Source organism: Setaria viridis, chromosome 8 (assembly GCF_005286985.2).
Source record: "Setaria viridis chromosome 8, Setaria_viridis_v4.0, whole genome shotgun sequence".
In the NCBI taxonomy this organism is placed as follows: Eukaryota; Viridiplantae; Streptophyta; class Magnoliopsida; order Poales; family Poaceae; genus Setaria; species Setaria viridis.
The window spans coordinates 16,578,947-16,600,873 of NC_048270.2; the positions used below are offsets into that span (position 1 = coordinate 16,578,947).

Genomic DNA, 21,927 nt, shown 5'->3' on the forward strand with positions numbered 1-21,927 from the left:
TCTTGCTCTCTACCTTCTTAGTAGCACTTACTTCAAGTACATGCTTTCATATATCTTGTTTTATTACTTGTCATCCTAGCCCGTCTTGAAATACCTAGTAGTAGATTTGCTAGTAGTTGCTTATCTTTTGAGTTTCTAATTAAAGTTTGTTAAGTATTGTGTTTTAGCTTAAAACTGCCTATTCACCCCCCTCTAGTCGGTATCCTAGATCCTACAATCGCCCATACTTAAAGTGCATTACATGACAACACAATGAAAAGTCCAACAGTAATGGATACTACTGTGCAACGAGGTCACTTTCCCTTCCTCAGGGCATCGGGATTCTCCTCAATCGCTGCTTTTGCTCGGCGTGCACGCTCAAGCTTCTTCTCCCTCTCCTCCTTGTTCGCAGCAACACGCCTCCTTTCCTCCTCTCCATTGTCTCCTTCTTCTCTGCCTCCCAACGCAACATTTCCAGCATCTCTTCCTTATCTTCAAGCTTGATCTCAGTGTTGATCCACTGCTCAAAATCACAAAGCGGTGGAAGGTTTTGCAACAAATGCAATTGTTACAAAATAAAAAATATGGAATATGTCATAGGACACAAATTAATTATTAGACAACATCAATTTCTCACCATCTTGTTAATGCAACGCTGACAAAGTGTAGGCTCAAACGCAAAATTGGAACACATCCAATACCTCTGCCTATACGTGTCCTCTGCATCGGATTTGGCTACCTTGCAAGGATCGCCGCAAAAGCACATGGGCATTGGAACACCACTAGAGGCAATGGATCGAAGGCATTTCTGATCATCCGGCTATAACTACAATTTAGTCATTTTCGTTGTAAGAACCGAAAGCAATTAACATTAAACCTACATATAGGGTTTTCCATTCGATCCACAACAATGAACCCATAACATAACAACGTGCGCTACTGAGGTTACCTTGGTTTCCTAGCTTTTCCACGCCTTGACAACCTACGGTTGCATGAAACCCTAAGTTAAAAAATCCGACTATTATATACTGAATCGACGTGAAAAAACTATGAAGGAGCGATGATACCTTGCTCTTGAAGATCCACGGAGCAAATCAAAGTTTCCAAGGTCCCATAAGGCAATTTGTGATGCATGGCAAAGTGGGGAGATAAAAAAAATCGAGAGGAGGAGAAAGAAAAGGAGGAAGGCTCGGGCAGGAAGGAGGTGGGTGGTAGGAATTCAAAACTTGGCGCCATCGTCATGTCAGCATCCAGGTCAGCAGCTATGCAAGGATCTAGACGCCAGCGGCTCTAGCGCCGAGGCGTGTATGCTTGGCACCACCAATGCTAGCACCAATCTAAGGGTCCATTTTCCGAAATGTTTTCACTAGGAGCCTATTTGTGAGAACCTTAAAAAAAAAAGTCGGCAGGTTTGGACAGGACAACAAGCAGACCCAAAAGGAAACACCGAACACGTAGTGTTTCCAATACGCTTCCTCCTTGCTGATACGTCTCACTACCTTGGCGCTACCACGCAAGCACAGCACGAGCTAAGCACCTGCACCGCTGCACGGCAGCACCGCGCTCCGCAGCATCCGACCGGGCGACCGGTCATCAATGTCCCCGGAGGCCGGAACCCCGACGGCCAGAGAAAAGAAAAAAAGAAAAAGAAAAGGCTAAACCCTAATCCACACCGAAGCCGGCCCGCCCGCCTCTTCCGGTGATGCCGTCGCCGTCACCGCCGGTGCTGCCGATCTCGGAGCACGAGGACGAGATTGTCGCCGCGGTGGACACGAACCCGGTGGTGGTGGTTATCGGCGAGACCGGCTCTGGCAAGAGCACCCAGCTCTCCCAGATCCTCCACCGCCGCGGATACACCCGCCGGGGCGCCATCGCCGTCACCCAACCCCGCCGCGTCGCCGCCGTCTCCGTCTCCAGGTTCTCCACACCCATTACATCTCTCGTTCTATCCCATGCGCGCGAGGGCGTGTTTTTTCGCGACCGCAGAGGACACGGGTGACTTCGTCATCTGGTGCTTATTTGTTAGTGCCAGAGTATTGCTTCATCTGGTGCTTATTTGTTAGTGCCAGAGTATTGCTTCATCTGTTTTGGTTATGCTTTGCCTTGCTGCCAATTTGTGGGTTGCAATTTGGCAATTGGAGGGCTTTATGAATTGGGATTGGAACTACTCTTGCATTTAGAAAGGAGACTTACTCGACAGCTAAGTGGCCGGGGAAATACCAGAAACCTCATCATATTCTGAGTTGTGAGAGGATCTTTTTGTTGGATAGCCTGCCAAGTGTCATGCAGAACAAGCTTATAAAGAACTGTCATGTGAGGGTTGTTAGGTGGTTCTTCCTGTTTGAGCAACTACTCTCAATTTTGAATGACTTTCTGCCTGGTTGATCAGCTAGCCGTTGTCAATTTAACAGTATGGGATTCTGTTTTAGTTATTTTACTCACTGTTAAAAGTTATTTCACTTACTGTGTTGTTTACTGCCTTCAAATACAAAACATATATGTAACTGAGTTGTGAATAAGAACACTTTTATTTGTTATTTCACAGAAGAGTAGCTCAGGAGCTTGGTGTCCCACTCGGGGATGAAGTGGGTTATGCAATTCGATTTGAGGACAGAACTTCAGAGAGAACATGCATAAAGTAAGCCTCAGAAACATGCAGAAATATTACATTCCAAGTTTAATAACCACTGGATGTGCCCCATGTAATAAACCTTTTGGTTTGGGAACAATATCAACACAAAAGGCTTGTAAGAAATTGATACTGTGGTCCATAGAGTGTTGTAGCTACCAGTGTTAGAAGAAGGTAACACTGCCATTTCCTCTTTTTTTTTCATTTTAATTTATCTCCTGTCAGTGTTTTGTCACACTTGTTGCTTGTAACGCAGAGTGATGTTGAAGTTCTATGCATAGGTAGAGTAAAATGAGCACTACATCAAGTCTTGAATTTTGATTTAGTAATCAATTTAAAAGTGATTGCAAGAATTCATCATAAAGAGTAATTGCAGAGCGGAACCCAATAGGGTGATTATGCTTGATGTTTCTACCCTATACCTATGTGCTCAATTTTTGGATTTAAATTCTTCACTTGTTTTATAGATACCTCACGGATGGCGTTCTTCTTCGTGAAAGCCTTTCAAATCCTGATTTGAAGCAATACTCAGTAATCATACTGGACGAAGCTCATGAGCGTAGTCTAAACACGTATGTGTATCTGAACCTTATCTACCCGAGTCAATTTAAAACTAGCTTGGTAGCATGTGTTTTGATATTCATATCTACTGTTTTGCATTTCAGTTACTTGACAGTTGTGTCAACTACTATAATATGAACTCTTGTCTTAAATGTAAATGTATTACGTTACTGTAAGCATTTCATATACTCTGTTTTCTTGTAAGGAAATACCTCCATCAAAGATTCGTTATATGGCCACTGTATTTAGTGTGGCTATTACAAATATTTGTGCAAATGCTAGTCAGTACCACTTGTTACTTATTTTAGAAGAGTTTGCTACACACTACCACAGAATAGATAATAATTTTAGGGCCTACCAGATCATTTGGTGTGCTTAGGTATCTTTGTTGTAGCAGTTCTTGTCATGTTGTGTGTTGGTTATTTCTGTCCTAAGTCCTAACCTGTACCGAGGAAAGGTAGTTGGTAGTTGGCACTTGGCACATGTCTTACTAACAAGCTACTTATGTGCCATCCTGCCACATATTTGGGATTCAGCACAGATGAATTGGAATATTTTTTTTCCTTCCTATACATAACACACACAATACAAACGATAGTTTTGAATCAGGATTACATCTAGCTTAATTTTATTTTTGTCAATGCCTTCTTTCTCTGCTGGTAGGGCATGTAGGACCTACCAAATAATACCACTTACTAGCCTATCTTTTCGGGAAAAGTCTATATAAGCCCCCAACATATCGAGGGTGTACTACATCACCCCATGAAGTATAAAATTGAGTATTTAACCCCCTAAGCTTTGCAAAACCGTTTAAATGACCCCCCGAGGTGGTTCTGCATGGTGGTTTTGCCACGTTGGTGTGCTGAAGTTGGTCGAGAAGCTGACATGGACTGACTGACACGTGGACCCCGCTTATAAGTGGGCAGATCAGAGTCCCCATCTCTTTTCTTCTCCCATGGCCACGGCGAAGTCCTACTTACCATGGGCGTGCAACAATGCTTTGTCGCATGCATCTCCCGCCGCGGTGCTTCCCATGACTGCAGCTGCACCGCGATTGGTGTTGCTTGCTGCTCCTCCATACGCATCGTCCTGCTGCCGGTCTGCCGCAGATCTCCTGCTAGGGCCCCTCCGCCCGCTGGCGCTCTCCCACAGCTGCAGCTCATGCCTTGCCCTCGTTCGTCCGCCGGTGGCACTTGCCTGCAGTTGCAGCTTGAGCTCGCAGCGCCCACCCTTGGCCCCATCGATTCCGTCCGCACCGCTGCATACTCCATCCTCGCAAGGCCAATCCTTGTCCGACTGTCATTCTTTTCTGTTGAGTGGCGTTGATTCGATGGCTGTGAGCCTGTTACCTCTGAATTGAAGATTAGAATGATTCAGCCATCCAGGACCAATGGAGTCGCTGATGTGAACTGATATCTACCTGCTGACTGCATGCGAGCCGACGTGAGCTTACGAGGAGCGTGCGCAAGCTTACAAGGAGCGTGCGCAAGCAAGAGTGTTAGAACTAATCTTAATTGTTTCTGCATATGCACGTTTATTATGTTTGTTTTCACGTAGACAAGTAGTACTTGCATGTAGTCAATAATGTCATGTACAGAGTGTAGTAATTTGCATTGCAGCAGTGAGTTGTGCTGAAAGCAATGCAATGGCGATGTGTGTGAAGCGCACAAGCATGGTGGCTTGAGCCGGTGTGTGGAGTGAGTCGTGTGATTTGCGAAGCGGCCGGAGGCTCCAAATATCTGAGGCATGCATGCAATGTGATCTGCATGAGATAGCACGTCAGGAATGCATGGTGCTCTGTTAGTCCGGGTCGAGCCACGATGTGAAGTCTAGGTTTGTGAATAGGTCCTGGCTTGCATGGTCGTTGCACGTTGCGTTATTTTAGGATCATGGCGTGAGTCATGGACAAAGGGAAGCGGCCAGTTGTTATCCCTTGCATTTTGTTAATTTTATATATAATGAGAAAAACGATGAGGCCAGTGGTGGCTGTATCGACAGAAGCTTGTACCTTGTGCTGTGACAAACACAAAGTAGAGAGAGAGGGGTGATGAGGATGAGGATGAAGTTCCTACTGCAAGCCAATGAGGCATGGGGTGCTGTTGATCGTGGGAAGGTACCAGCAACCGAGGATGTCGACGAGGTCCAGGACCAGCTGGCCTTGTTGATCATCTCCCAGTCAGTCGACTACGAGATGCTGCCATGAGTTTCGAAGGAGACCGCCTATGATGTGTGGGAGGCGTTGCGCTCCATGCATGTGGGCGTCGAGTGTGTCCGGGAGGCAAGGGTCCAGTCGTTGCAAGCTGATCTTGATAATCTCGAGACGAGTTATGCGGAATCTATTGATAATTTCGCTGAGAAGTTCACGACGCTATCCGTGAGCTCGGAGATGAGGTGGAGGAGAAGTATGTTGTGAAGAAGCTGCTGCGATCCGTCTCCACCAAGTTCATCAATGTTGCTTCGACGATGGTGCTGTTCGGAGACACCAACAAGATGTCCATGGAGGAGGCCATTAGATGATTTAAGGCTCATGAAGAGCTTCTCAAGGGACGGGAGGTCCGATCTGAGCAGCGGCTCCTCATGGCAAGTGGAGAAATCCGTGCTAAGTGCTAGCGCCTTTTACTATGCTTGCACGCCTCAGCGTCGATGTCGCCACAAGCGTCGAGTTGCTGCCCGGCCAGAATCGTTGCCATTAACGTCATGTGATTAATGTGCTAGCACAGCACCCTCCTCCGACCTGTAAAAGGGCATCATTGAGGTCTCCACCATCCAGTGCTTGCCAAGCCATCCTACTGGCCAGATCGTTCACCATCTCTGAGTCTCTCATTCTCTCCACCAGTGCTCTTTACCACATAAAACATGATGCTGACGGATCTCCTTTCTCAAGACATTCCCCGCTAAGGTGAGACACCAGAGAGCCTCTCCACCATCAACTCCGCCTCTCCATCATCTCTATCCGATCCTCCCTGCTGTACCCGATCTCCTCATGACTCATGAGCTTCCAGAGCTGCAACCATGGCCGCCCATGGCCCCCTCTCTTCCAAGCACCAATGTACATTGTGGGCACCCAAACTGAGTTGTCATCCTCCTCTCTCTCCCTATGCCCTTGGATTCGCAATCGTGCTTGGATTCGCCGGTCTGGTGGAGCTCCGGCGAGCCCCACGGCTCCGTGCGGCGTCGTGCATGTTGCACCCCTGCAGCGCTGCAAAACCGCTGTGGAAAGCCATGCCAGGGGGTTATTTGAATGGTTTTGCAAAGATGAGGGGGTAAAATATCCAGTTTTATAGTTAGGGGGTTTAATTAGTCCACTTACAATAGGTTGGGGGGGGGGGTTATACAGACTTCTTCGTATCTTTTCTAGGTGACACTAACTAAACACAGGAGGGCTGTTTGAATGAGAAATGTTTCCCAAGGAATTTTAGGATTTAGAATATAATGAACTGAATCTGAAGGACATGGAATGAAATAACAGGCCCTTAATATTGTTTCTGGTTCGGCAGTGTGTATCCTTAGTGGTGGAATGGAGAATAGAAGAAATCTCATAGGAAATAGTAAGTAGCTGCTAGCTATAGAGTTTGTGCACTGAGGTTCTCATTCTCCATAGTTCACACATTAGATATATTAATAGTGCTAAGCTGCTTTGTGCTACCCTGGAACCTGCAAATACACATTACCCACTATAGTTCTTAGATGATAGACATTCAGTACTGATCTCTTCTTTTTAAAATGGGACTAGTGTTACATGGGATGAGTTGTGTAGGTTCTTGTGGAAACTGTTTGCATACGCTCATTTTAATATTTATCTGGTTATACACAGTGATATCCTTTTAGGTTTGATGAAAAGATTGGTCAAGGACCGAGCTTCAGATTTAAAAGTTCTGATCACCTCTGCGACTCTTGATGGTTTGAAAGTTTCAGAGTTCTTCTCAGGATGCCCTGTGTTAAACATTCCTGGAACTTTATTCCCTGTGGAGAAATTTTACAGCACTGAGCGCCCAACAAATTATATAGAATCTTCACTCAGGACAGCTATAGGTAAGAAGAACCCTCTTTTTTGGTGTAACCTTTTGCATTTTTGTGATCGTCCTGTCAATATTGTTAGTTTATCTGTGTTCTGCATGTGCATTGCGTCACTCAGAAACTTATTCATTATTATCAATGGAGATAATGTTTGTGACAAAGGCCGCATGTTTATTTTGGTATGTGCCATGAAGAATGGTCATTACAGTGGTAAGAGGGAAACTGGGTTGCTGCCATGGGTCCTTATGTTGGACACACTGTCACTATTCTACTATGAAATTGGTCGATAGGGAGGAAAGAGCCAAGGAAGAAATTCTCTTTATGTCTTAGCTGCCTAGTGTAATATAATGTGGAGTGGCGTTACAAATACCAGGGTCTCGCAATCCTGTACGCTTTCCTACAATTCAATTAACTCGGGTCTCCTTTGAGCCTCTCAGTACAAAGGAATATGCTAGCCCCATTTGAATTCTTGTGCATCCACAATAGTACTGCCAGGTTTATCTAATGGATAGTACACTTTATCGCTAAAGTCTTAACACAGAAAACAACTGTGGGTATATGATGATTGGCAGTGATTGTACCATCAGTTTTGCAGTACTTCACAAAGTGAAAAGGTTGACCAACAATAACTTATCTCAAGAACCTTAGTCAATTATGATGGGCTTGAATCATGGTCATCTCAAGGTGGCCCTGTTTGGAGCAGCTTCTGCTTGTGCCAAATCCACTTAAGCCGAATCCACTTATGTAGAAGCTTAGATTCTGCTTATTGATAAGCTGCTGCAATTATGTCAAGCACAGCTTTTGCTTTTTATGTGGAGATGCTGAGAAATAAGTTGCGCCCTGCATTGGCTTTTATGAGCCTCCTTTTGAACTTAATTGTTAGCAATATATTTTGGAAACTATGAAAAATCTGAACTATTCATATGTAGTGTCTGGTCACTCTACCTCGCTATTTTGGCCTTTCTTCTCTTTTAATGAAATAATACCTTGGTCTCATGCGTATTCGTGTAAAGAGTCTTAACGAGGGTATGGTTCAAATTAGGTTCATATCTCTTTTTATATCACATATCTATGACATGGGAATATTATAGTTACATTTTTACGTTTTGTTGATTTGTTCAATGTTTGAGTTACTTAATGTTTACAACTTCTTAAACTTTTAAATTCTCATTTCTTTCACTAACAAAACTGAAAAATGTTTGTTATCAGATATCCATGCCAAGGAACCCCCTGGGGATGTCTTAATATTTATGACAGGAAAGGTCAGCACCTCAAGATTTGTCATTGTTTACCCCTTACCCCTTTCTTTCTGCAATTTTTAAGTATATTTTTGTAGTCGCTGGCATCATGGCCTTAATTGACATTTATACTGGAACTGCCGAGAAATATATTACACGGTATCCAATAATGAGTCAAGTAGAACAACCGCTGTAATGGTACCTTATAACCCTCCGCAATCTGTTTACCTTACAATCGCCGAACCAAAAGCTCCTTTTTTATCAATGTAGGAATTTCTCCCCCTTTTTTATCGTAGTGCTGAATATTAATAATTTTGTGGATATTTAATTCCTATTGATATAAGAAGTTCTAGTTTCTTTTTCTTGTAGGATTAATAGGGAAACCTATATTGTATTCCCCGAGTATAATATGTAAAGATAACTTTTATTGGTGCTTATGCTTATTCTTTCCTTTATTAATTATGTTTTGTCTGCTCATGCTGAACTATGATTATTTGAGATTTCTGCAGGATGATATTGACAAGATGGTCTCAAAATTGGAGGAGAGAATTCAAAATCTTGAGGAAGGCTCCTGTATGGATGCTCTTGTCCTTCCTCTTCATGGTTCTTTGCCACCTGAACTGCAGGCAAGTTCCAAGCCATTTTGCTCCTCTCAGCCTTCCAACCAAACTTTGCTATTATATTACAGGATAAATACCATACCCTTGCAGTCCTTCACATTTAGTTTTCTATTTCTTCCTTCTGTTAAACATTTATCATGCTCTGCAGTGTTTCTGATTTTGCACACTTCTCATTTAGGTTAGGGTATTTGCTCCAGCACCTCCGAACTGTCGACGCTTCATTGTTGCAACAAATGTTGCTGAAACTTCTCTGACTGTAGATGGAGTCGTGTAAGCAGCAAATCAGTTGAGGAGCATGTGCTTTTCATTTCCATCTTCAGATCGTAGTTCTTGTATTTAAATTGGAGTGACAAATTTGCTTGGTGTTTTCTGAAGTAGTAATAGAATAGAAAAATAATATGCTAGCAATGGATTATAGTGACATCGACTACTCTGCTAATAAGAAACACTGACATATTTAGTTTATTATTTAGAAGAGACGTGTTATTCAAAAATAAATCATGTAAGCTGTTGTCACCTGAGAATTTTGTGTCACTGTCTAAAATACATGTAGTTTAAAATTTTATAAAAAACTTCAATAACTTTTGAGTGCATGTGGAATTGCTTACAGTTCATGCTGCGATTTTTTAATGTGATTGCATTTAATTATTTTACCATTTATACTAATAGCTGAGTACTCCTTTTTCGTTAGTCCTGTCTATATGATGTCTAGAGACCAAGGTGGTGCTAAAATAAATATATATATTTATTGGAACTAAATCATGCATAGCCCTGTATGACATTTTGGTGTCGCTGGACATCTTTTACGCCACTTATAGCAGCAGTAGAGTGCGCAGAAACTTAAAATCGCCATACTGTAGATCCCCTAACTGGTAAATATTTGAAACAAACATAAACACTATAGCTTTAGAAAAGGAGGGAGAGCTGTAACTAGAAACATTACGTTAATCAGGATGCATGCCAACACTCTCACGGTGCAACTGGTCAGCAGAACATGCCAGAGAAGCGGTTTGCTGAGCCAGCCCGAGTTCGAGTTGCGGCACAATCTTCTTAAGACAAAATCAGGGGGACGTCTCTCCCCCTGGTCGAGATGTTTTGTTAATCAGGATGCATGAAGTGATGCATGAAAGTTTAGCTGTTGACCTGCAAGTGAGCAACTGCCCAACAGAAACTATCAAACTTCTCAATCTTTATTTTGTTGTTGAATACTTAAAATGGCTGTATATTAGTTATTTTTCCTTCAGGTGTTCTATATTTGTATGTTTGCACAGAGATTTTAATGATATTATTTCCTATTTCTTTAGGTTTGTGATTGATTGTGGCTATGTAAAGCAACGTCAATATAATCCATCAAGTGGAATGTATTCTCTTGATGTAGTTCAGATCAGCAGGTAAATAATTTGACATATGCTTATATGTGCCTGCATCTTGTTCACTGTCATATTACTTCCATTCTTATATGTCTAGTTTTAATTGTCAACATGCACTGATGATTTTAATGAATAATTAGAGTGCAGGCTGATCAGCGAGCAGGGCGAGCTGGAAGAACTCGACCCGGCAAGTGCTATAGGCTATACCCAATGTCTATATATCAAAAGGAGTTTCTTGAGGCTACAGTTCCTGAAATTCAACGCTCTTCTCTTGCTGGAAGTGTTTTATATCTGAAATCATTAAATCTTCCAGACATTAATATCCTGAAGTTTGATTTTCTAGATCCACCATCACGTAAGATAACACTTCAACTTCTTACAGTTCTAATTATTCTTCTGGACCTGCCTGAAAACATCTCGTTATTGCCTAGTTACTTATTATGCACAGAGTTTGATGGATTACTTCTATTTTACTGTCTTCTAAAGCATTGTAAATTTAAATTTGCTATTTTCTATGGAAATAGTAAATTTTGTAATTACTTATTACTATGAAGTCGTGTGAAGAAATTACTTTTGGGACGATTGTTATGGGGCTAGTTGTGGTTGGAGGAGGTGGTTTCTCAGGGTGGATGGTATGGTGGGGGCAATGAGCTTTATCGCCAGCAAAGGCAGCAACCTGTGATGGTTGACGGTCTTCATAGAGGTGGGTGCCTGGGCAGTGGATTTGGCTTGACCAGGGGCGGGCGGTAGCGGAAAGGAGGGTGAGAGGGAGCTTTGAGGGAAAATCAGTTTTCTGGTTAATCCTAATCCATATGGGTACAGCTAAAGATGTAATCTTATGGATATGATCCACCCCGCCTAATACAATTAAAACTTTCCTCAAACCTCTCTTAATCTATAAGATAATGTGCTGGCGGGCCCCACTTGGAGAGGAAGGGAGGCTGCAGAATGCCAGCCGCACCCTCCAGTGGCTGCAAAAGGTAGGTGGTGTTTGTGGCTGCTGCCTCTGGATCGGGTTGGCTGCTTGGCCATGGGCCTTATGCCCATAACATTAATGTTCAAAACTATACTTACAAAAGATATCCATGGCCAAAAGGAAGTAGTTGTGTGCCTTGTAGGTGGTGTTTGTGGCTGCTGCCTCTGGGTCGGGTTGGCTGCTTGGCCCATGGGCCTTATGCCCATAACATTAATGTTCAAAACTATACTTACAAAAGATATCCATGGCCAAAAGGAAGTAGTTGTGTGCCCTGTAATAAATAAAATCGAAAGTATGTTCTGTGGCTTCTGCCTACTTTTTTCTTATTTCACGAATGGTCTGCAGGTGAGTCATTAGAAGATGCTTTGAGGCAATTATACCTTATTGATGCAATTGATGAAAATGGACAAATAACAGATGTTGGACGCATTATGGCAGGTATCCCGGATCTGTCTGCTTCTATTGAAATTAAATGGTTATTCAAAGCCTTCTTGAGCTGTTTATTTGCAGACTATTGTATGTTTAACATCTTTTAACCTGAAATTTGGGCATATCTAATTTAATATTCCTTAACTTTGAAGGATCAAGCCATACAAGTTGTGAATGACACTATAATGTAATGCTGTCATCTTGTTTCCATTCTCTGTAATTTCAGTGCCTTTAGTATTGTGTCCTTGGAATTCCTTACTGATCGAACAACATGGACAGTATGTAGGCATGTATCAGTTGGTGCTTCTACATTGCAATGTTAACATACCTTGAATTCTTGAGACATGATTGTTATTTTGTCTCTGATTTACATGTTTTTGTTTCAAGCATCAGTCAGTATATATCATGTTGATGTTTAATTAGTAATTGAATGGTTAAAATAATTCTAGTCAGAAACATGTCACACGATTTGACTGTTTCCATGTTTGATGAATTCATCTGATTCTAAAATGTGCCCCTTGTGGAACGGTGATTCTATACGCTACAAGTTCTTGTAGCATAATGGAATTGTAGCTTATAGATGAGCACAATAATTACACATAAAAATTTAAGCAATAGGTATTCATAAGAGCTCACGAGTTAGGGATCCAAAAGGGAGCATTTAATGTGTTAGTAGAGTTAAATTTAGTGTGAGCATGAAACATCTATGTGAAGTAGTTGTAGAATGTTGTTTTCTATGATGTGGATGTATGCACTATATAAGCTTCTATGTTGACTCTTTATATGGGATAAGTTTGCTTGGGCCCACTACTGTTGGAATATTTTAATTTCTTTGTCTAAGGATAAAATTCTGTACAGAACTCCCCCTGGAACCTTCTCTTTCAAGGACTTTGATTGAAGCGAATGAATTGGGATGTCTGTCTCAGGCATTAACTGTTGCTGCGATTTTGTCAGCGGAAATAACATTGCGATCAACTAGAAGGTGATCCCCCCTCTTCCTCCTCTCATGCACTCTACTATTCGCAGTCATATGATAGACTTGTACTATATACAGCAAGGACATGGAGGGAAAGAGGAAAAGGCAAGAGCTTCCGGATGGTTCTGGCTGGGGTGACCATATACAATTGCTTCAGATATTCGAAAGCTGGGACCAAACAGGATATGATCCACGATGGTGCTCTGATCATGATTTGCAGGTGACTGAAAAAAACATTTTTCTAATATGTTTAATGAAACTTAGCCATGCTTGGTAGTTCAGTAAAAGTAAATTCAGTCGTCTTCGATCACTGAAGGAACAAAAGACATCACCTGAATTTTCCACAAAATACCCTAGTGATGGTTGTCCTCATGCAGTTTCATGATAGAAATCATTCCCACACCTTTCATCTGATTTCTCAGGTGGAGAAAAGGGAATGCTGTACAGAAATGAATCAATAAGATAGTAGTAACAATTTTCAGTTATCTGTTCAAACATAAGGATCTTGTAGTTTTTTATTTTATAGTGCTTGAAAGCTTGGGTTTGTACATATTTACGAAAGTCTATTTTATATCAATGCAAGGCTACTCAAAGGCCATCATATTGATGCTACTATCATGACTGTTTGCTTTATTCTGCTTGGTGACTTTTGCCCTCGCTCCAACAGCTTTCCAATGCATTCTATGATTTACTACACGCAGGCTCAAAGCTGCCATTGTTATGCTTACGGTCACCTAAGGATACAACTCAGCTTTATAAAGCTGAGTATAGATGAGTTTTTTTTCATCAAATGTATATGTTTTAAAGAAAGTAGTTCTAGTTTGTCACCATATATGTATTATATTGGCTGTCTTTTGCAGGTGCGGGGTATGAAATTGAGCAAAGATGTGAGGAACCAACTATGTCAAATTATTCAAAAAATCGCAAAAGGTCAATTCTCTAGCTTTTGTTTTATCTCAGTCCTGAAATCAATGATAAAGCAGATCCCTTTGAAAGATAAGCGACAAAGTAGTGGCTCAGCTAACTAGTTCATTTTTGTCCCACTTCTGTTGTTTGAAATCTGGATTAGTTCAATTAAATGAGTTTTGTGTCGACCCAATGACCCAGAGGAGGCAAAACTTGCATCCCTAGTGCTGACACTGTTTTTGAGCTTCTTCCTCTTAAGATAATTTGAAGTATCAGTTTTGTTTTGAAGGATTACCTAAAAGAGGTGTTTTGATACAGCAGTTTATGTAGCATAGGTGGTCGCTGTTGATTTTATTAGAGTCTAGGCGACTGGTTTTGTTATTTGATTTGATTTGAAGGTCAGCTTGTAAAACCCGAAGGGGTCATATAAATGTAAAGAGCAACTGATGAATTGGTCTTTTGTGCCCAGAACTCAATGTAGTTGTCTGAAATATCTGCTTTTACTAAGGTCTGCTTGTTACTGAAAGTAAGCACAAGGTCAGCCTGTCAGATATTTAAAAAGAATACGCCCCCCCCCCCCCCCCCCTTTAATGCTGCATCATGAGTTGTCACTTAATGGGATTGCCCTAATTTGTTCATAACTTTGAATCTCAAGTTACCCAAGATCCCTAAAGACATAATGGGAAAACAGGCAAGTTAACTTGAAATTTTATTAAGTTTAGGTCCAACTGATGTGCATGCAAGGAAAAGCCGGAAGAGTGACCCCGACTATAGAAAGTTAAGGAGAGCTCTATGTGTAGGATATGGTAACCAGCTAGCTGAGAGGATGCTGCATCACAATGGGTACCATACTGTTGGCTATAGGACCCAACTTGTACAGGTACTGAATTCTGTAATTTCTTTGCCAGATTTATTTTGTTGTAATGTTATAGCTTGCCAAAATTTAAGGGGGAGTGGAATAGTCCTGAACCATTTTACTTATAAGATCAGCACCACCCTACTGAACATAGAAACTGCTGGTAGCTACTTGAATTGTTTCCTAGGGTGCCTTGTCTTGAGGAAATGCTGCTTGCTGTTATGCTTTCTTGCAGAACAGTACTCTAGATATGCCAAAAACATTCGACAGTTTATAATGAAGAGCACATACCACACTTAATCGTATATATGAGCAATAGTTGGTGGTGTGCAATACAAATGAAGCTTTTAATGGCATATTTAATCTCTTGATGAACTTATTCACGAACATATTTAATCTCTTGATGAGCAATAGTTGGTGGTGTGTAATTTGGGAATTTGAATGGTGAACTTCTTTTGCAGGTGCACCCATCTTCTGTACTGGAAGGTGATGAGTACGGGAAGTTTCCTGTGTATGTTGTTTATCATGAGCTGATAAGTACAACTCGTCCGTACATGAGAAACATTTGTGCTGTCGATCAGGCCTGGGTCGAGCCTATATTGAAGAAGCTTGAGAAATTAGATATAAACAGATTAAGGTATATTGAGATTAAAAGCATTATTTCTGAATTATGATCCAGCAAAATTTTGTGATCGATAATGTCATAGCCTTATGTATCTCATTGCAGTGGTGGGAGTGCACTGAAAGATTCTGAACCATTGGAGGATAAGCAAGTAAACATGCCAAAGAAAGCCGTGGATGTTAAACAATCTGAGGTGGACAGTAAAATCCAGGCAGCTCGTGAGCGCTACCTTGCACGGAAAGGCAAGAAATGACATTTTCCTGATACTGAAGATCCTTCTTGTCAGCCTGATGCTTTTCTGGAAGATCATACTAACATTTCTGTCCAGTGGGTTGGTGCATACTTGCTCAACTAAGAACATACATCATTTTTTGACGCGCACAATCAGAGGTTTGCTGGTTATTGACGGAGTGGCAATGCACCTGCTACTGATTGTGTTCTTTGGCTGTATCAGATACAATGAGATGTTGCAGAATTATGTACGGCATATACATCATATGTGATCGAGTGGTTCAGAAACGGAGGAAAAATGGTGGTACCAAGTAACTCATGGTTTTGTCAAGTGGTCGTGTTTTGATCCCCATCTGTCTACAGAATGTGCCTCGGTATACTAAGGTAGGTCGAGTTGCCATTTGGCTAGCTGAGTCGCATATCTTAGAATTGTTTAGTTTTGCAGTTCATAGCCGCGATTCACTTGAAAATGTTAGATTTTATTGCTGAAAAAGGCAGATGCAATAATGTGATCTAGACATACAACAGCTATATGTTAGTCCCTTCTTTCCAATTATAGATCGTTTTGGTGTTTTTAGATTCATAGATTTTGTTACGCACTTAGATATACCGTATGTCTAGATGCATAATAATATTTATGAATCTAGAAAGGTCAAACCGACCTATAATTTAGAACGGAGGGAGTTGATAACGATGCCACTTGAAATTGAGCACATTAAGATCGTGTTTTCGTGTGAAAGTTCGGAGTTTTCCAGTTTGAGCATTGCTGCAGGCATTCTATGACCCGATGCTCACCTACACAGACACTCTCCATTCGGCTCGGTGTCAGTTTTCTGGGAACATGAAAAGTTTAGGAAACAATATAGGGAACTGTTGGAAACATTTTTTTTTTTGCCTCTAAATGTTAAAATATTTTAGGGATTCTTTTAGGGAACCCTGCTCTAAATCTTTCTTCAGCGTTACAGCATTGTTGCACTGTTTCATCGTGTTGAGGTACCAAAAGCAGTGTTTCTGGTGTCGACTTTGTTCTGAACTAAAGATGGCAACGCGTGTGGTGCCTGCGGATACTACCTTCTTATATCTGCTCCCGCCAGCTAAATCTCTCGCACGCGCCCTCCACCCGCCGTGGGCAACAAACCACGCCCGTGCCCTACATCTGCTGGAATTTCATGCCTGCAGGCACGCCCGTGTGCCCGTCAGGTTGAGCATATAGTTTATATAAACTATAGTGCATTACACGTCAGGTTGAGCATATAGTTTATATAAACTATAGTGCATTACAAGAGATGAAGATACAGATTCACAACAAATTGTTCACATTGATAACATTAAACATAGTCATTCAACAGTTCACACAAATACAGATTGTTCACATTGATAACATTAAACATAGTTATTCAACAGTTCACACATTATTTATTTCGCACGCATATATCAAACATAGTCATTCAATAGTTCACACATTATTTGTTTCGCACGCATACGAGAGATGAGATGCAACCAGCCAATCATACATTATTCGACGATAACAGAACATCAATTTCTTCATCTTCTCCCTCAGATACGTCCAAAACCTCTCTATCAACGTTAGTATCTGCAGCCACAAGAGGACCGGAGGCACTAGTCCCATGGGAAGCTTGCACTCGGGAGATACTAGGGGTTGCCATTGCAACTGCATGTCAACAAACGACACAAATCAACACTCTAGCTTGCAACAACCCTACACCCAATCTTGTCTACAAAACAAAATTAGTTGAACCATTGAAGTGAATGGCAAGAAATTACCTAGATCTGGCGGCTGGCGCAGACAGCTACAAGTAGATCTGGCCGTCCACCAAGGAGCAAGAGGTGCTGCTTGAATGGAGGAAAGCCGCCGGTCGGAGAACAGCTCGACGGAGACAGGGAGGGTTGTGGTCACAAGGCTTGGACGTTAGGGGCAGGCGACTGGCTGGGGACAGGGGAGGAAGGCGGCAGAGATCACGCAGGGGCACCCTCGTGGTCGTGGCCTCGCCCGCGTGATGGTTCGAGGCGGCGAGGGCAGCTGCTGGCCGAGCGCAGCGCAAGGCGAGAATCCAAGTCTCCGAGAGACCAAGACGAAGGGGTGGCGGCGGGGATTGGGGTGGCTGGGTGGGGTGGGTTGTGGATTGAATCAGGAAAAAATCCTAGAATTGTGTATATATACATATTTTCTTGTAGGTCCCACATGTCAAACCTGTAGAGTGGGTCTGGCGGATACGCGGGCGAGGATAGCAAATTTCTTTGTCCGTGAAGAACTATCCTTTGGGTTCAGGATGGTGTCCGCGCCCGTGCTCGTGGGCAACAAGTGGCGCCCGTATCCTTGCTTATCAGGTTCCATACCTGCGGGCATGCGGGCATTCAGTGCCTGTTGCCATCTTTATTCTGAACCATTTTTTCCCTTCGTAACACTCACCCATGAATACACCTGCCTTATCATATGCAACCCAAGGTAATTAGATAATTCTATTTAGTTGTCGAGCACCAATGTCGTTGCGCGATTTCATGCCTCACACATATTAGACCAACGGTAATCATTTATGAATCCAGCTTATTTACCACTCTACTCCCTCTGTCTCGAAATAAGTGTTCTTTTAGCTTTCAAATTTTGTGCGACAAAGAGTGGCCCAGCCCAGCATTCATCCGCAAATCCTGTAGTGAGCACCTTTTTGTTGCCGTATGGGAGACATCTTCTTAATCTATATCTAATATTAAAGTGTAGTTGTTTCTTCCAACCATCGTGGTTGTTTTGTTTAAAGTCCCGTAGTCTTTGCATGTGGGCCCGTGGTGGCTGGGTGGCTAGGCACGGGTGCACAGCTTGACCCTGCTGTGCTGCTGCAGCCGGTGCTCTGCTAAGGAGGAAGAAGAAAGAGGAGATACGGCCATACAGGAGGAAGAAGACGCTAATGCTGCTGCTTCAATCACTGCTAGCAGGTAGCGACCAACACTCGCCCAATAATGCCCTCCCTAGACAGCATCTGAACAGAGTTATTAGAACCTCCCTAGATTCGTGAGCTCTAGCTAACATGCGGCGAGGGAAACTGAGCATGCTTGAGGAACAAGGGGTTGGTGGTGTCGGAACCGAGCATATGCCCAACAGATAATCGATCAATGCGACCTGGAATCCTATTCAGCTCTGCCGGAATAGATCCTCCCTATTATCATCGGCCCTCAACCTTGCATTATTGCCTCCGCGGCGCAGAGCATTGCTGCAGCCTGCAGAGTAGTATATATCCTCACAGTTTCAGGTTCTAAGGATCAAGAACGAGAAAGGACCAGAGCCGGAGAAGGATTAGAGAAAGGATACTAGCTCCACTTCGACAGGATCGTGGATGGGGCTGGGAGCCAGAAGAGATCACTGCCAAGGGCAAGCTGATTAGGCGAACTACAATAGGGGAAAAGGAAAAAGGTTGGTAGATTGGATTCATTATATTGGAATTGGATAATTGCTGTATAGAATGTGTGGGATATGATTTCTCACTACTGACTACAAATCAAATGCACGTTACTCATGTTTTGATGTTTTAGATGTATTTTCTAGATGCACTCAAGTTTTATTTGATAATTGATAGTTGTGAGCTTCCAGGATATGATCACAAGAATTTTGAAGCACGCTCTTTTTCATGCCATAAAAAATAGTAGAATGATTTTACCTCGGTCCCCTCGCTGCAATTGGCTATGTGGTGTGCTTAATTATTATTTCATGTTTACAATTGTTTTTTATCACTTAGTTATGATGTTTTCATAACTCCATGTCTGGTTTTCTTATTTTTATTTGTGCCGAGTGCCTCCTTGCAATCAACCAAGTAGAGCCATGTGCCATTGAGGACATGGCGCCAGGGAGGGGGGCATCTAGCAGTTGGGGGCTTGATTTTGCACTTGATTGGAACGATTTGGAGTGGATTATAGAAGGGAGGTGGATGGAAATGAGAAGAAGAGGAGGACGCGCTCCTGCTCATGGCGGCCAGAGGCGTTGTGGCCTAGCGCTTGAAGTGGGAATGAGGCTAGGCACGGGGAGGACGAGCGCTTGCCTGGGCGACGGCGAGGACGGTAAGATGCACAACGTCTAGGTGACGGCGAGGATGGGGCAAGATGCGGGTGGCGCCGATGGACGAAGAGGTAGCGACTGGCGCCGATGGACGAAGAGGCACCTACTGGCTGGATAATGATGAGAACTGGGGAAATCGAATGAATGGATAGAGCGGAGGTTAAGCAGTGAACTTTTTTTATTTCCATGTGTGGGTCCCACATAATAAACAGACGACATCAAACTACCCACAAATGTCTTCTACTACTATACTTGCAAAGAGAGGACTACTAGGGACAACACACCAATATATTATGAAGCGAAACAAACATATTAGAAACAAGCGAATAATAACGTGAGAGCAAGGACGTGTAGCAACGCACGGGTATTTCTGCTAGTTGAATTCTAAAGAAAGGAAACGTGAGTTTCAAATCACTTCCATTGGGGTCTTTTAACCCCACCGTCACTTTGAATTTCGTGGGCACTGCGCGCCTAGGAGGGCACCGCGCTTGGGACGCAAAAATAAACTCTTTAGTGGGTTCATTAGAGTGCTTTGAGGAACTTGAAAATCAGCTTGTTGTTTTAGGTCCCGGTAAATCTCATCTAATTAAAGCAACACTCACACCAATAAAGAAAGTGTATAGAGAAGTGTGTAGAGCTAAACAAATGATTAATTGATTTTATTTCTTTGGTTCCAATGTACATGCATTTATTCAGAATTTAGAAAAACTAAATAGACAGCATAAGTTTCAATCACAATTAGTATTAGTTATTAGGGACAACATAGACATTTCTCACAACTACTAATGTGTCTGAAATTTTCTAAACAAACATTTATTTTGAGATGGAGGGAGTACGTGCGTGGCTCGCAGTGAGAGGGGTGCAATAAATGGATGCGGTGGAAGAGAATAATGGAGTTACTCGCTCCGGTTTTCTTTAGATGTCGTATTTTGTTTTTGAAAATAGTCGAAAAAGCACGTGGCATTTGTGTCTGGAGTCTGCCAAGCTTCCGTGGAAGAGATATGGCCAATCTCAGTGCATGGTTTCATGATACTATTACCAAAATTGTCATGTCATATTTTTTTCATTCTTTTCAATGAAATGAAACTGTCAGTTTTAGTACATAATTTCATTGCACAGTTTCATAGACATCATGCATCATTTAATTTTTACATAAAGTTATGATCAAATAAGTCATGGATGAAACTATAACATCCTTGATGCAAGTTTCATTGGGTTTCATAAGACCTGGTAACTGTGCCAACTGAGTTTCATGAGGATGAAACTCCCATCTCCTCTCTCCAAATAATTAGGTTGCCAAGTCAGGACAACTGCTGATGTAGCATAGGATTTAATGCCCATGAAATCTCACATGACACCCCACTGAGGCTGGTCTTAGGACGTTGCAGCTACGCCTCGACTGTGTTGAGAATTTAATTGGCATGTGATGGGTACCTGTACCAGGGGTACCCTTGAAAGAGAATTTAAGGTGACCGAACAAGAAAAGGCCGGGGGCCAACAACGAGAAGCAACTTGAAGGCAGCCCATGCAACGTCGTGGCTCACCTCCCGACCTCCTTTGGTCGGAAGCTGGAGGCCATGAGTCACCTCACCAGCCGGCTCGGGAATGGGGCCCGAAGGAGGCCCTCAGTGCCCCACCTACTCCTTGACCAAGGGCGACCAATACCGTACCAAAAGCATTAAATGCGGAACGTGGCTTCCCTGACCGCCCCCGCGAAGACGTGACCCGGTGAAGGGAGCCGACCTTTGGCCAGGGGGTCCAAGGGTGAATCTACACCCTTCGGACCGCTTGGAACAACCTGCAGGACAAGGCCACACGGCCTATACGTGCCCACGCGCCACGACTTCATCATCACCCTCACCGCTGTGGTGATCCGTTGCAATCAAGACCAGGCCACCACGACGGGTCTGGTGTGGGCTCACAGGCGAGGCGGGACCCAGCGTCAAGTGTCATGATGTGGAGTGGCCGTGAGCACACTAAAGAGGTCGGGGAAAGTCAGGAGAAGCGGCACGCCCCATCCCGGCCACTGGCCTGTGGCAGAACCACCCAAGTTAACCCGGCTAAAGTGTACTCAACATCACATCAAATGCGAATAGACACTTTAATCAAATTAAAATGGTGATCTATCAGGTTTCACCCGATGCAACCACGTGTTCTGGATCAAAACAAGCATACTCGCACGAAGACGAGTGAAGAGATTACAACAATCCAGATACATTATTACAGGTCCCAAATTAATTTATTACAAACTGAGAGTTCACAACGTAAAGAGTGTTCATGGTTCAAAAGTAGTAGAAAAAATGATACAACTAACGTCGATCCAAAATACCATGGTGAAGCCTGCCATGATATCAATCACCACAATCCTCGCCGACCGAGGACGGGTCCCACTCAACCGTCCATCCCGAAGGGAGCTGAGACGGCCAAGTCAAACTGGCAACCAAGTCATGCACA

At 42.9% G+C, this 21,927-nt stretch overlaps 1 protein-coding gene across 2 annotated transcripts; it reads left to right on the forward strand.

The window, feature by feature from the left end:
* The first annotated feature begins 1,557 nt into the window (after nucleotides 1-1,557).
* On the forward strand, nucleotides 1,558-15,993 carry LOC117867034 (probable pre-mRNA-splicing factor ATP-dependent RNA helicase DEAH4). 2 transcript variants are annotated; one of them, XM_034751345.2, is made up of 16 exons: nucleotides 1,565-1,896; nucleotides 2,525-2,617; nucleotides 3,076-3,180; nucleotides 6,984-7,201; nucleotides 8,396-8,448; nucleotides 8,934-9,050; nucleotides 9,223-9,314; nucleotides 10,349-10,435; nucleotides 10,555-10,769; nucleotides 11,736-11,828; nucleotides 12,678-12,801; nucleotides 12,874-13,015; nucleotides 13,656-13,725; nucleotides 14,424-14,581; nucleotides 15,019-15,194; nucleotides 15,285-15,993. In XM_034751345.2, the coding sequence occupies exons 1-16, from the start codon at nucleotides 1,682-1,684 to the stop codon at nucleotides 15,430-15,432; spliced, it is 2,106 nt and encodes a 701-aa protein (XP_034607236.1). In that variant the 5' UTR covers nucleotides 1,565-1,681; the 3' UTR covers nucleotides 15,433-15,993. The 2 variants fall into 2 exon arrangements, with proteins under 2 accessions (XP_072151589.1, XP_034607236.1); XM_072295488.1 differs by lacking the exons at nucleotides 14,424-14,581; nucleotides 15,285-15,993 and having other exon boundaries at nucleotides 1,558-1,896; nucleotides 15,019-15,188.
* Nucleotides 15,994-21,927: the final 5,934 nt, after the last annotated feature.

What these genes read in the sequence shown, in the direction of transcription:
- LOC117867034 (XM_034751345.2), top strand. Translation starts at nt 1,682, where the DNA reads ATGCCGTCGCCGTCACCGCCGGTGCTGCCGATCTCGGAGCACGAGGAC. An exon ending in TAATATTTATGACAGGAAAG is followed by an intron (nt 8,449 to 8,933) that starts GTCAGCACCTCA and finishes AGATTTCTGCAG; the next exon opens with GATGATATTGACAAGATGGT. An exon ending in TATTCAAAAAATCGCAAAAG is followed by an intron (nt 13,726 to 14,423) that starts GTCAATTCTCTA and finishes TATTAAGTTTAG; the next exon opens with GTCCAACTGATGTGCATGCA.